We start from the raw sequence: 15,391 nt of genomic DNA, 5'->3' as shown, positions 1-15,391 counted from the left end.
AAATCTACACGTATTTCCAAACAGAGGTCCTATAGGGTCTCTTCAGTGACTTAAGAAGATTCACTTGTAAGACACATCATCCATTTGCAGGCACTAACTGCCAATGTCCCAACCACAGTTTTATTATTAGGAAGGTTAAAATATCCCTCCCGCCCCCCGTATCTTGCTTATAATGTGATTATTAAAAATATACCCATCATTATTAAATTAAACATTATATTACTCCAAATTGAATTTTTGGAAGTTTTTCAGTAGATTAAATCTAGTGCCTTTTATTTTACAGCAAAAATTGTTACCTAAGATTCTAAATTTTAGGTACTCTGTACCAACTTGCAAATTTGGGGGAATGCTTGCTTATTCTTTCTCTGATGGTCCGTGTGTACTTAAATCTCCCATCCTCTATGGAGATTAAAATTTCTAATATCTGCATTTAGACATAGAAAAAAAAAAAAGCAAATTTGTGTTCAGTTCCAGGGGTCCTAAATAAAGCATTTTGAAAAACAGTAAACCACAGAGTAAAAGGACTGAAGAAGTTTGAATCCATTTTTTTTTAAATAAATACAGTTGACCCTTGAACAACATAGGTTCGAACTGCATGGGTCCATTTATATGCAGGTTTGTTTTTTTTTTTACAGTACTGTATTTTCTCTTATGATATTCTTAACATTTTCTTTTCTCTAGCTTACTTTATTGTAAGAATACAGTATATAATATAAGTAACATACAAAATATGTGTCAATCAACTCTTCATGTTATCCGTAAGGTTTCCGGTCAACAGTAGGCTGTTAGTAAAGTTTCTGAGAAGTCAAAATTTATATGTGGATTTTCGACTGTGCAGGGGGTCATTGTCCCTAACTTTGTGCTATTCAAAGGTCAACTGTACCAGAATTAGGCGCTGTAACTCTTTACAGATTATATATTCCTTCTCTTCATTCCTTCTTCATATGAATGCTAGTAAGATTTTAAGCCATATTGCCTGAAACTTGGGGAGAAAAAACAGTCCAGCTTTTAGCTTTTTATGGAACCACAAGACTCTCTTTGGGAATCTCATGAAACCTTTGAAAGGTCTCGCCACATATACTCCCGAAAGTAACTTTTAACTTCTAGGTCGGCACAAACCCCCAGGAGCCCATTACAGGGTCCATGGATCCTCCCAGATCTGATCCAAGATTTCCCAGGAGGCTAAAGTCTAAATCATGTTTTTGATTTCTGTGTTTTATTAGTTACTGTTGTTAACCAAGACTTTCCATGTCTACTCAATAAATATAAACCAATGTCACATTGGCATTAGGTCACAAAGAAAAATCAAATTAATCTGTCTCATCTTTATCAACAGTATGAGAATGCTTCACAGTTTTGGAAACTGCCATATACTGGTAATCACCTCTTTAGGAGTTATAGTAAAATGGTAAAAATGTGTTGCACAGGTTGGGGTTGGACATCAAGAGATAACGAGCCCCGTCCATCACTGGAGGTATGTGCTACTGGCTGAGCTGGTGCTCATGCAGAAGGGTGGACAGACCAAGTCCCTGAGGCCCATTCTGGAATGGCTGAACAGTTATCTACACTTGCAGCTCTCCCTAAATTCAGGTGATTCTGAGCCTTTATATAGCTGACTTTTACACACAATGTGTTTATAGCTCTAAACGGGGTCTCCAATGCCAAATGTGGACTTTAGAACACCAACTGAGGAATGGACATTGTGAGCCCATACGGGGTGGTACTGACTGTTAGCATTTCTATGTTGGCAGCATCAGCATCTTTGTCTATAAATCACTTGACTCTGCTTTTGAAATTTTCCTTCTTTATTTATTTTTAAATATGAGAAATGGGCAAATGGAACTAACAGTAAAAAAGCACGGATCTCAAATATAACACAACTGAGCCAAAATGAAAAGTATTAGCCATGCTGAAATACATGTTCGATTATGGAAGAAAAATCTTAAACATGCATATAAATATATTGTTAAAGATTGTGCTTAACGGTGACCTGTAATTAGGTCTTTTACAGCATTTTTTACATCTCTGGGTCCCTTGTACCTCTAAGACTACTGTTCTGCTTACAAACATGTAAATTTGTACATATATTCAAGAATATCACAACATGAGCAAAAAGACGAGACAGCCTGGGATAACAGGTTTCCTTAGAGAAAAATTCAGAGGTAATTTGCTCTTGGTTAGATAAATAAAAAATTCAGAATTAAGTAAAATAGCAAAAATACTTTGTACAGTAGGATACTATAGATCTGAGTATCTATAACTACTACTAATAAAACTACTGACATAGTTTATTGGTTCACGAAATAATACGGTGAAAATCTCATGAGGCTACGTCTGCTCCACAGATATTCCTGAGATCCTACTGTGTGCCAGGATTTACAATTGCGACGACAAATCAAACTTAGTCCCTTTGTGACAGTTAATCACAATGAAAGCCGAGCCTAGTTAGTCTGCACATAATTTCAGTGTGGAAAATACTACGATGGGTGCACAAAAGCAGGATGGAGCCCTGAGTGCAGAGAGTAGGGAAGACAGGAGTTCAAGAAAAGGGTACCAGACAAGCTCCCACCTGCATGACAGTCCCCTGGGGCATCTTTATCCTCTTTGGACCTTGTCTAGTCTAGGGCACCTTATTGCTTAACTTACAGATGGGCACTTAAACTGCAAAGGTTAGGGGCGCCTGGGTGGCTCAGTTGGTTAAGTGTCCTCTGCCTTCCGCTCAGGTCATGATCCCAGGGTCCTGGGATCAAGACTCCCTCATCGGGCTCCCTGCTCAGCAGGGAGTCTGCTTCTCCCTCTCCCACAGCTCATTCTCTCTCTCTCTCTCTCTCTCTCTCTCTCTCTCTCTCGCAAAAATAAATAAAATCTTTAAAAAAAAAAAAGAAAGTGCAAAGTTTAGCCTTTCCCCACTTCCATTTTAAAATACGTGGGAACTTTATAATACTTCAAAGGATGATGCTTAAAGGGTCCCTCACAGGTGAGAATGTACTATAACACAGTCCTCTGATTTTTCTACAAATGAAAAGTTCTTGGTTGTTTCCATAAAAATGAATTTTGCATCAAAATCTTCTATGGAGCAGCAGTTTCTCAGACGATGCAGCACCCCCAAGGGAAATGTCAACCCCTCAATACCCATGTTGCAGAAAAACAGCCAAAGTTATTGTACACTTTAGAACTGAGCACTGTTCTAAATGTGTAACATGTATTAATTCACGTAATTGTCATAACAATCCTGAAAAATTGGTACTGTTATCTTCCTACTTTATAGAGGGAATTGAGGCATGGAGAGTCACTTTCCGGAGCTTACAGAGCTGGTAATGAGAGAGCTCACATTCTTGACTCCTAGGTAATGAATACCACAAGCTCACTAATGAAAGTGATGGCAAAGAGCAATGACACACACAAAGACTCACATTAAAAATGACAGAATGAAGTTGCTGAAGAAATACAGCACTTGGAGAAAGAGTTCCATTAAGAAATAAAAAGAAAACAAAATCAAGCTCTGTCCTACGTTAACATAACCCAGGAGTTTCAATACCTCCCAGGAAATCCTATTGTTACGTTTCATAAAGTCAATGCTTGTTTCAGGTAGCTCTGCATTTTTTCACTGCCTGGGAACAAATGCTGGATTGGCAGTAGAAAGGGACAAGCCTAGGTGAACCAGTGGTACCCACAGATGAAGTCCCCTGTCTTCTCATTTGGGTAAGAATGTGATCTCAAACGGTGCTAACGAAGCATTACTCTTCTTAACTTTCGACTTATCATCTGGTTTGCATCTTTAATCCCTTTGAGTAAACTAAATTAGATTAGCATTTTTATGGGAAAATATTGCAATAAAAGATAATTTTTTTAAAGAAGAAAGGAAAAGATGATGGCTAAAAAGGCTAAAGTTTTAGTGTAAAAATGAAAGAAAAAAAAAAAGACTACTGAAGGAAGTCTGCTACCTTCTCCACAATGAGGAATTCTGCAACGTTATGAATTGTCCACGATGAAACTCCAGCACCCCATAATAATTCTGCATATGAGAACACAATACAATCTTACATTTCTGAAGCGCCCTTCATGCAAGCATCCCAGGGTGCTTTACAATCATTATGAGTTAAAATTAAAACTGAAGCACATACAATTCCTAATAGAATCATTTTAAAAATGCTAAACAGAACAAATAACTTTTAAGTCTAGATTTAAAAGTCCCAATAGCCAGAGCGTTCCTCACTTCAATTGGCAATGAGCTGCAGAGCCGGGCTGAGGCTCTCTCCTGTTATGTTAAAGGCTCTCTTATGTTTTTTATACTCGGAGCACGTTATGATCAAGCAGTTTCCAATGAAACAGGAAAAAAAAATTGGGTGCGTGTATCTGTTTGTTTTGATTATTCTGAAATTTAAGGTCTTTTGTTTATTTGTTTATGAGTCTGTTTGGCCCATTCTGACATGAAATAAAGCAGGTTTAAAAAGCAAATCCAGATAGAGCCCAACTTGAAATTTAAGTAGTAATTGTGAAAAAAGATACTCCAAAAGCACTCTAAAACTAGCTCTGTTTTAGCAAGAAAATCAGATTGATTAGCATGATTTGGTTAACTTCTTAAAAAAAACAATTAGAAAATAGCATTTAGTAGTCTTTCTCCAGGCCATGTCTACTCCTAAACCTTGGCAGAATTTATTATTCTGCAAATCAGAAAAAAAATAGGGGAAATGCTCTCATGATATGGTAATTTTCCTTGCATTAGTGATTTTGAGGTCAAAGGAAACCTGTTCAGATCTAAAACAAAGCACAGGTAAAAATCTATTAAGTGAAAATGAAGTACTTACACACTGTTAAGCACTCTCTAAATTGGCATGGCTTAAACTCTTTTATGTTTTACTATTGTGAAAAGATAGCAGCTATAAAATATTTGAGATCAATCCATTTTAAGTTAGATGCTTTATTAAGTTTGGCTTTTTTGATTAATTTATCCGAAAGGTTACAGAGAGCTAACATCAAGCTACAGTAAAATTCTTATGTATCTAAATCAGCTAAAAATGAGCCTGATATATGAGATTCAAAAAGGAGAACTTGCAATTTGGAGCACATTCTTATTCTTCTATTGTAGATTCTATATATTATAATATTAACACAATAACTCACTAAGTTGAAAGAGAATGAAGTAGTAACTGGTTCAAAAGAGAAGGCAGGAAAAATTATCAGCAGTTCATACTACTACCCATATAAGACTGGTTTACCATTTCCTTTATGGATCTCACCATGAATACAATTGCTGAAAATGGTAATAAAATCCAACCAGCATCAAGTACTTCAGTGCCTGGCCAAGCAATTTTCATAACCTTGGATTCCCATGGTCAGTAGGGTAAGGGCTGGGAAAAGCTTTGTAATTTAAAAAAGGATACATATTTAACAACAAGATTTATGTATTACATCAGGAAGGGGCAAGTACAAAATCCTACAAGCACATCTCAAACAGGAAATGCTCTATTTTTAAATGGAGCTGGCCAGTTATATCCACATCCATCATAGCAGGCCAGTGGCTGACTAAGGTCTATACTTGCAAACAGACTCAAGAAATTCAACTGCCCACTGTTTCCAATGCAAATGCCTAACATTGTCTTGGGGCTCAAAACAAAGGGCTAGTAGCTCAATTATACCTACTGATCCAGATGAATGTGACAGGATGTGGGAGGAAGTGACTGCCACAGAGCTGCTCAACTCAACCCTTTTGGAATCTCCCAAATACCAGATTATCCCAAAAGTCAGTCCCTGTGGTCTGAACTCCCTCTCACCTCTAAACTAGGGGCATGGAACGACGATACCTTTAAAGGAATTCAATGTACAAGTAACAGAATCAAATCCCATATGCTAAAGAAAAATTTCAGCAGTGAGAATAAATGCAATTGGAAAACCGTAAGCAGTTATCAGTACTTCAGGGAAAAGGAAGTATTTTATAAACCATATCAAATTAATTTGAGAAAGCCTTAAAAAAAAAAAAAAAAAAAAGTCCGTCATCTACATGTGACCAAGAAGGATATTTGGTTAAGCTCACAGGCTCTGGGCATGAATTCTCATCCCTCTGCTTTACCAGCTCTGTAATATAAGACTCATTTAAACGTTCTATGCCTCAGGTTTCCTCAGCTGAGAATGGGATACAAACTATATACTGCTTAGGGTGATAGATTTGCCCATGATACAACAAAAGCACTAAATAAAAGTTATTATTATTTCAACTATTAAAGTGTATCATCCTTATTACTACATAGGAAATAGGATGCCTGTCACATAGCAGACTGTCAATACATATTTTTGAATGAATAAGTATGTGAATATGTGAATAAATTTCATAGGGTTAGACTCTCACATGAAATACAATATATGAATATTGATGTTGGATATTCACGAGAGAAGTGATTACTGATGTTTACTTTAAAATTTTCAGAAATGTTATCTCAGTCTAAAAACTATGAAACAATAATGCAAAGTGCAGTTTAAAAAACACATATTTACAGCATAACTGATAGGGATTTTTAAATTGTTGCTCTGGTGTTCTGCATCATATAGACTGAAAATCAACTGAGCACAGAGGTTTATTAAATGTCTATGGCAATGACTGTCAAGTATCCTAGAATCAGCATGGTTAAATGGTAAGCTTCCAGAGGGCAGGGTGGTTTACCTGTTTTTCCAATACCTAATAAAATGTCTCACATATATTACATTCTTAGATGCTGTCAGGAAAAGGAAAAGGAAAAATGATTTTATTCAGTATGACTTCTAAATGGAACGTTCAAACCTAAATATATTTTATATATGTTTTACTGCTTGAAAATAAAATGACGATTCTCACTTACTTCATGTGGGACTTGGGCCTGGAGCTACATTTCCCCAGGTGAGAAAGGAAATAGAAAGTGACCCAGTGCCTTAAAAATGTGTGAGTGTGTGCACATGTGTGTGGTGGAGGAGGGGTGGGAAAAATGTACCTATCAGATTTAAAATTTCTCAGGACTATCTGACCTAAACATTTTTAGAAGAAAGATGTTAGGCTGGGAGAAGTAACAACTGACCTTTTACTTATGGTACTTTTAATAAAATGAATCTATCCTTATACTGAATGTATATATATTTCTCCAGTTCTTAAGTTCAATTTCTAAAACTTCAGGGAAAACTAAAATGAAAATGAAACGCTTTATTGTAAATCAAAATGTTTACTTTATTTAACTCCCCATTTACCTCCCGAATCCATACTCTCAATGTTCTCATGACCACAGGATTTCTTGTCCCCAAGCTAGATTTATTCTTTCCTTACTTGCAGTTCAAAACACAACGCCCACCTTACCCAACCACATCCACTGAAAAAAGTGAGAGTAACAAGAAAGTGACCAACTGCAGATCCATAAGGAGCTAAGTGTGTCTTAGCAGGTTTTTACAAAAATAAACATGTGGTACAAAAACTTAATAGATGGATGTCAATCTATTTGGGCAGATTTATGATTTAGAAAAGCAGTAACAGAAATAAGGGCATAGTTACAAATCAAACCACATGCACCCTTATGGAGTTCCTGCATCTGGAGAAAACCTTGCAAATATTATCAGACATTATGGAAAGACAACATAAGTATTCATTTTGAAATCAACACACTCTAAAATTTATCACTGGGAAAGGACTTTTGGGTCGGTCACTGACCAGCATTTTGACTTTAATCTCTAGGGCCACTGGCTCCTTCATCTGTCCAAGGAGGAGTCTGGGTAGGATAAAACTTAGTTCTAAGATTCCAAGGACATCTGCCCAGCAAGTGTGGGCAATCCTCCTAAGAGCACTGGAGGCAGGCTTGTCAGATACCCCAGGCACATTCATGCTGGATTCCCACTGGTATTCTCTCCCAGCCTCTACTCTATAGAGGGAGCTGAACTGAGCTCTGCAGGGTGGACATTCTGCTCAGCATAACAGTAAGGGACTCTTATAGCTATACTTGCTACTGAAGTATTTTATCATATTAAACAAAACTCTTAATGTACAGCAAAATGTGGATGCTAGATTGTATGTTCAAAATTCTGAAGTGAATAAATCAAAACTCCACAGGGGGGTAAAACAAGTCTTAATTAAGAGTTGGCATTTCTTGATGGTAGGTTCCATTTTGTATAAGACTGAGGCAATATTTTTTTGCTAGGCATTTTTCACAATGCCATCTTCATCACTCTCTCTCAACCACAGGGGAAAGAAAGAGTAGTTTTGCCAAGCTCAGCATATATTTTGGGCTTAGGCCTTACAGAGCCTGGATTTCTCTGCTTTAACTAATAACTTATGACAGAAAAGAAAATAAAGAAGCGAATGGAAAATAGTTCATTATTAAAACATTCTGCATTGAGTACCAAGAGTCATGGACTCATTCTAGAGAAAGAAACAAAAGATGACACAGCAGAGTCTAAAATAGTTCACTCATTTAAAAGAACAGGTTGCATTTTTTCATAACATTAAACGTTAAATTAATTTCAAATATTTGTTGCTGCTGGTAAACAACACAGTTTTTCAGAAGATATTTTTAAAGAAAAGACAATTGTAATTATAACTGATGTTGAAGTTACAGCCTGGTTCCACCACTCAGCGATTACTGCAGGGTCTCCAGCTACACACAGATGCACGTTCCTCCAAAGGCCTCTACAGAAATTCACCAATGTAGGACTCTAAAACCAAGCCCCGAATTTCATTTTGTCATTCTGTTTAATGTTATAATTGTCTGTATTCAATTCATTTCCCATGATAACATTAAGTAAACTCACAATTATATTTAGAAGCTATAGTGAGGTGGAGTTTACTGGCTGAATGTTGATGTCATTTAACAATTAATTCTCACTGCTTCTATCAGTAAATACTCATACTAGCATCGTCTTCTCCAGGTCACGGTAAATGCCTTAAATCTTTGCCTGAATTTACTTCCAAAATCAATGGGACATTTAGCAACACGTAGATACACGGCATTCCTGTACTGGGTGTTTATGCGTATTTTAACTCTGGGTTTAAAAAAAAAAAAGTTTATTTCTAGGACATTTCAAATTTTCAAATGCTAGCAACCAAGTGACATATTATCTGAAGTTGTCTGCAAAACCCAAAGTCCCAGATGTAAGAGTCACCTGCTTCATTATATCATCCTATTGATTTAACTGTGTTTAATTAATTTAAATTACTTTTATTCGATGGTTATAAATTCACATCCTCTCTACTCCAAGGGTGAGAGGGAAGATAGAAGGAAATAAGCTAAAATTACAAAGAGCGTTTGCCCTGAATTCCAAGAAACTGACACTTGCGATATAGAAAATATTTTACCTATGACTATAGCTTACCTTAAAAGAATATAGAAAGCCATAATTAACTACAGACTTAATTCATTTGCTCTATTCCTGACCACTGTTAACAAATATCAAAGTAAAACTGATGGACTGTAGCCTGAGATGCATGGAGTTTCCATAACACAGCAGCAAAAAAGCCCACAAAGCTTCCTTCTAAAGGTACTGGGTACCCTCACAAGCATCGCACTGGAAATACATTTTGAGAATATCTCAATTGCAGAAATGTTTTTAGCAAAATCATACAGTTCACATTCAAGTGACTGACAGACTAACATTCAGAATTACATTTTGAACTTGAAATAAAAGAACTTTGAAACGGGGTAAAAATCCGGTTAGATCGTACTTGAATTATACTATATCATGGGATGACCTCACATTGGGTTTGACACTGAGGGATGGCATTCTAACACAATTATGTAGTGACTACACAAGCAGCCCATTAAGAGCAGGTTCACAGCACCCTTTTCTATGTGAAGTCAGCTGAGCATTATCAAAAATGATGTTTGGTTTTAAATTTAGAGACAGGGGCAGTCTCTGTCGAGAGTTTTAGTTACGCTTCACTAAAATTCATTCTAAAATATCAAGTACAATAATAATAAATCTTTGTCTCATTTCAAGAATCTCTGATGATAGGACAGGAATCTCAGTGGAAAAAAAAAAAAGATTGCACCAAGAAACAACACAAAAAGAGTAAACGAATGCCACAAAACTGGTGACAAAATCTCCCCCAAAATTACTCAATCTTTAGTTACAGGGAAGAAACTTCTTATTTTTATAATTGCTTATAGTAAATGCTTTTCTCCCCCTTTTTGCAATGAACAAAATATCCCAAAACCGTACTGTTATTTTATTCAGGTAGCATGGCGAAGTTTTATATTAACACTCTCACTGACATTCCCACTCACCAAAGGTTCCTGAAAGTTAATACCACCTTTACTCTTTCTCAAATTAGGGCACTCAGGAGAATGCGGCTTCCATGATCAGAGCACTCAGAAGAGGAATCTAAAAACAAGCTAGCAGTCTTCTGTGGAACTGTTTTTCCTTTGCTCTTTTCCCCAAGGGAGAAAAAGGGTAAAGGCTCTGTTCAGAATAAATCAGGCATACTGTTTAAAGTCACCAGTGGTCAAGACACTTTGCAATTTTGACAGTCTTGCTTCAGATACCAGTTGCTTTAGACTATGGAGCCCCATGAAACCTCAAATCAGGGCTGCCCATGATGGCTTATTATTTATTACATGCTATGCTAAGTACCTGTGAAAGGGGGCACTCCTTGGCCAACGAACTCTGATTCATATCTTTCAGTAAGTCCTTCAGAGCATTCCTTACTGTGGTGTGCGACCATTGTTCGGGAGGCAAGTCTTCTAGTTTGGGGCAACTATTTGAGACATAGATTAGAAAGGGGATTATTACAAGATTGCATCCCGCTGCAGAACATTCCTTTAAGACAGACAGATTTCATTTTGCGCATCAAACAGATGCATCTGGAGATTGCTCTCGGTCTCCTGATTGTTCCGATTAGTTAATTACTTTATACAACACATCTGCTGTATCGATGCATGAATTATACATCAGCTGCCTGTGGTGGCTATTTTTTCATGTTACTTCTACCTTCCTGCTCTGATGCGCTTGGGAAGACAATTTAAGGTGTACTGCTTTCTCACGAGCCATCGTGAAAAGCATTAACGTATTAACCGTTTTTCTCTCATGACTCTGTTCATACGAATTAAAATGGTAAAAAAATATAAATAAATAAGATCGCGGCAATAGTGAATAAGGCACTCTTTCACAAAATGTACACAGATGGCACTGTTCATGATATGCAAAAATATTTTTCTCTTAAGTAAACTTTATGTAAAATGCCTTCTTGTAATGCATCATTTAATTGACTAAATATAAAAAGTCTTGTCTTTTGATATCCTGCACAAAACCTACAAATTTGCTGGGGGCGGGGGAGTAGAGGGAGGCTGCTTTTAAATATACCCTGAAGTTAGAAAAATAAAGCAGAAAGAGTAAAGTAATAAAATCAGTTTGGATTAACCTTTCTGAAACACAGAGTAAATAAAAATCAAAGGCTGACCAGAGATGCTTTATTTCAAAAGATCAGGCACATAGAACGTTTTGCCCTAGAACTGCTGTCCTGACTCACCTGTGTAACTGAATTTTCAATGTGACCACATGATACACGTCTTGAAGCATATCTGCTACCGTAGCATCAGGGGCATCTGTCACATAAGACAGTGGAACTGGATTCCACTTTCCAACCTGGATTAGCCCTATTCCAGATAAAGAGAATATGTCACTAAATATTTTACCTTTCAGATAATATTTCTAGTAGAAGGTGGTGGTGGTGGTTTTTTTCATTGCCCCCACCACAAGCAATATTGTTATTTCTGTTTGAATGATTCCCTTCCCTCTAAAAGGCAGGTCAATGAAAATATTCACAGCTTAGCTTTCCAGATTGTGAAATTATGTAAATGACTGTAGGGTTGTTTATTATTTTGGAAATAAAACCCCATCAATAAAACCTATGCATAGGCCACATTTTCCTAACTTACAGGAAGTTCTAATAAGACATAGCTGAACCAGTTCTAAATGGCTTTACGATTTAGATAAGATTCTCTATTGCAATGGGAATCAGCATTGAAAAATACTTTACAGCCCATAAAACCATCAGAAACAGAATAAAAGAAACAGAACTAGATATTCAGTCATAAATGCAAATTGACTCTCAACAGTCCATCTGCTCAAATACGCTCCTCACTTCCTTGTGGGTCCTCAGTGGAGCAGATTATTAAGGTCAATAAGCATACTAATGATTCAGCTGAAGTAATTTAAAAAAAAAATCTACCTCGACATTCCACACGAGCAAAATGTGTGTTAACTAAACCAAACTGAATTAAGCCAATTTTTTAAACCCACAGTCTATAAGGAACCAATGTAACACACAGGCTACAGTTCTTTGAATAAAAATATTCAGTGCTTTCTCTGCAAAGTAAACAAAGGATGCCAAGCAATTTTTCCAACCCCACGTATGCATTATTTACCTTTGGCCTGGGCAGCAGAGCTATGCGAATAACCCAGAGACAGCAATGCCATTTCTATCAGCTGGTTGAAAAGCATATCCTTTCTCACCAACACAAACTCCGCATGCTCCTCCTTGCAATCATATTCAATGGCGTTTTCATAATGTTCCACCACGCAGAAAACTGGTAGCATGGTTCCTATCAAAGAGACAGAGAAAAAGAGACGCAAACCAACAATCTTCAGAAATACAATCTGGGAGGAGGGAAAACTAAACCATGAAAATAAATCTTCCCAACAGTGAGAGAAGGGGAGACTGTGTTTCCAAGGCAGACAGGGCACAGAAATACAAGCACGCACACACAAACATATACACACTCTTTTATTGTTTAAAGTTGTAAGAGATTCTACTTAAATAGAATGTAAACTTGGTCCTAAGGTAACTTGGGCTCTGCTTTAATATTAGCAGTACATTTTCCAAAATCACTTAAGGCAGAATTACCTTTTTGATCAAATAATAATGCTGACGAGAGAGAAGTGTCTTGTCTGATCTGCTGTGAGTGATATACAGGGTGCAAATGTAACTCACTACAGTTGTCTTCAGAAGAACCCACCTTCATGCTTTCTACAGGCTTTTGTTAATATTAAACTTCTCCTGTTTGTGTCCAAATTATCTTTGACTCTAACATTTTTAGCATTTTCTTCCTTTTTGAAGACCTTTACTTAACAGTTCCATAAAAGAAACACCAAACTTAACCAAACTGATGCTCAAAATATATGATTTCAATATGTGCATAATGTAAATAAGATTTATTTTTATGGCCACTCATTTAATCTACCTGACTAAAAAGATACCACAGCAACCATAGGTCTTGAAAATGAACAATCTTTGTTGCATGTTATGAGAGAGAGAAAAGGAAAGTGGCCTCAGAAGGACATATGAGGATAAAGGAATCTGCATAGATTTGATGTGTTCTCTATTTACTTTAATCCAATGTAGTAACTCAGCAGCCAGGTGATTAATAAGCACAGGCTACACCACGGGTAGAAAAGAGGCTTCTAGAAACTGAAATCATGGAATGCTGTAGTACTCAAGGTGTTTATGCAGCGCACTGTCAGACTCCCAGTGATATACGGAAAAGGGTTAAAAGCAGATGCATCTGAACTGTACTGTGGCAAACTGCCAGGAGGGTATCATCTTTAGCATAAATGATGACAAGGGTTACTTTAACAGGGCACCCAGGATCCCCAATTAGTCCTATAACATTAATGCCTCTATAAGTCTCTGCCCTCTGGACTCACAGAATCCTACCAACTTCTGGAGATTTCTAGTGCATACCAACCAGAGCTCAAAATCAGGATTTCCTCCTGACACTAGGGATGCCCTTTAAAAAGGCTCTGTTTTCTTGTTTATGCTGAACAAAAGCCGGCAGTAAAACAGCTACATTTTTTTACATGTGCATCCTCACCAAAGCCTTCGTGAACTGTTCACTAGAGATTCTAGCTCTGACAAATAAACCCCTTTAGGTTTACTTAGAAAAGCTCACAAACTCATTCAGAGGTACCCAACAGGCGAGGCATGAAAAACAAGCCACAGAGCTTGCCAATATTCTTGTCATTCATTCATCTGTTTTATACCAGAGAGAGAACCTGTCAGGGATCAGAAGAAGACTTGGGAAGACCACAGCAAAAATAGCAACATGCAAACTGGTGATTTCTTCCTTGGCTTGAAGGTACTTTGGCAAAATTTCCTAAACAAATAAACAAAAACACCCAACCTCTTTTTCTTAAGTAGCGCTTTCTCATCTCAGCCACAATTTTTATCTAGCACCTGTCAAACAGAAACCATGCACATGAAAAATAAGATTAAACACACACACACACACACACACACATCACCACCACCAAAAAGCTTTAGTAATTTTGTTGTTTGAAGCAAGCTGAGAACCTCCTACAATTAAACTAAATTTTTAAAATAAGTCACTATGAAAGCAATGTTTAAAAAAAAATTTGAGCAGGAAGTGAAATTACTGTACTTTGGTTTCTCCTCCCCCTGTTCTGATGGCTTCAAAGAGTTGGGTTAGTACAACAAAAACATACGCATTGATTTTTCCTCTTACAGAATGATACAGACGTGTTGTACTATATGCTCCTTAGACCTATGAAAATAACTATAGGTTTTGCAAAACTGTCAAAACATACTGGACTTACTTCAGACTTTATTTAGAGATACCCTATAGGCAATTAAGGTGGCTACTGAGAAAGTGACAAGAGAATCATTTAATGACAAATCTAGCTGCTAAACCTTCTAGCAAACTTGTCACCCTTGCCTTCCTGATACTGGAGTAATGCTGAACAGGAGCCTTCTCTGAACTGTCTGATTATTTGTGCTAATGTTTGGCGAGACTTCCAACTACAGCAACTTCATAACCTTCCAGCATTAAAAGGGGAGTGCACTGGTCACTGCTGAATGCTAAAAATACCACATGATTTAAACCTGGAGGCAGTCTTAGAAGCTTTTGCTGAAGGTTTATGAGCCTGTGTAAACAGCACGTCTGCCATAAGGAGCAGTGAAGTCTGTAGAATCCTTGTCTAAAACTGTCCTGGCATTAAAGTTTGCTGTGCAAATATCACATAATACCAGAGACAGCTGAAATCTCCTATTTAGGAATTTATGGAACTTATATGTTTGCAGGCGTCAGAAAGTCTTTTTTATAGAGCCCCAGTGCTTCACGGTACAATATTAATGCACTCAGTTTGAAAAGCCGTAATAAATTATATTTTTAATGCTCTTACCCTGGCTTTCTTAAGATGCATACATTCTTGGCAAACAATCAATAAATAGGGTAATCATGAGTAGAGGCCAAAGAATTTGCTGAAGTGCTGTTTTTCCATTTTTAATAGATAAAGATCTAACAATACGGACTGCTGTGTCTGTTCATTTCGGGATCAATATATTCTTTGTTTTCGCCAAACCAAGAAAAAAATAAATGATTGTATGATAAATGTTATGCATCAAACACAATGAAATTCCTCTGCCTTC

General features: G+C 37.0%; 1 protein-coding gene across 7 annotated transcripts in view; it reads right to left on the bottom strand.

Annotated features, from left to right (window-relative positions):
* Positions 1-15,391, bottom strand: part of SATB1 (SATB homeobox 1) — a 98,762-nt gene that overhangs the window by 58,252 nt on the left and 25,119 nt on the right. For all 7 annotated transcript variants that reach the window (XM_027584547.2, XM_027584548.2, XM_027584550.2 and 4 more), the window contains 3 exons: positions 12,372-12,548; positions 11,474-11,600; positions 10,579-10,702 (listed from right to left, as the gene is read on the bottom strand). In XM_027584547.2, coding sequence (XP_027440348.1) covers positions 10,579-10,702; positions 11,474-11,600; positions 12,372-12,548 — 428 coding nt within the window. The remainder of the gene's footprint in view (positions 1-10,578; positions 10,703-11,473; positions 11,601-12,371; positions 12,549-15,391) is intronic.

This window comes from Zalophus californianus, chromosome 1 (assembly GCF_009762305.2).
Source record: "Zalophus californianus isolate mZalCal1 chromosome 1, mZalCal1.pri.v2, whole genome shotgun sequence".
NCBI lineage: Eukaryota > Metazoa > Chordata > Mammalia > Carnivora > Otariidae > Zalophus > Zalophus californianus.
This window is presented reverse-complemented; position numbering and strand designations above follow the sequence as displayed.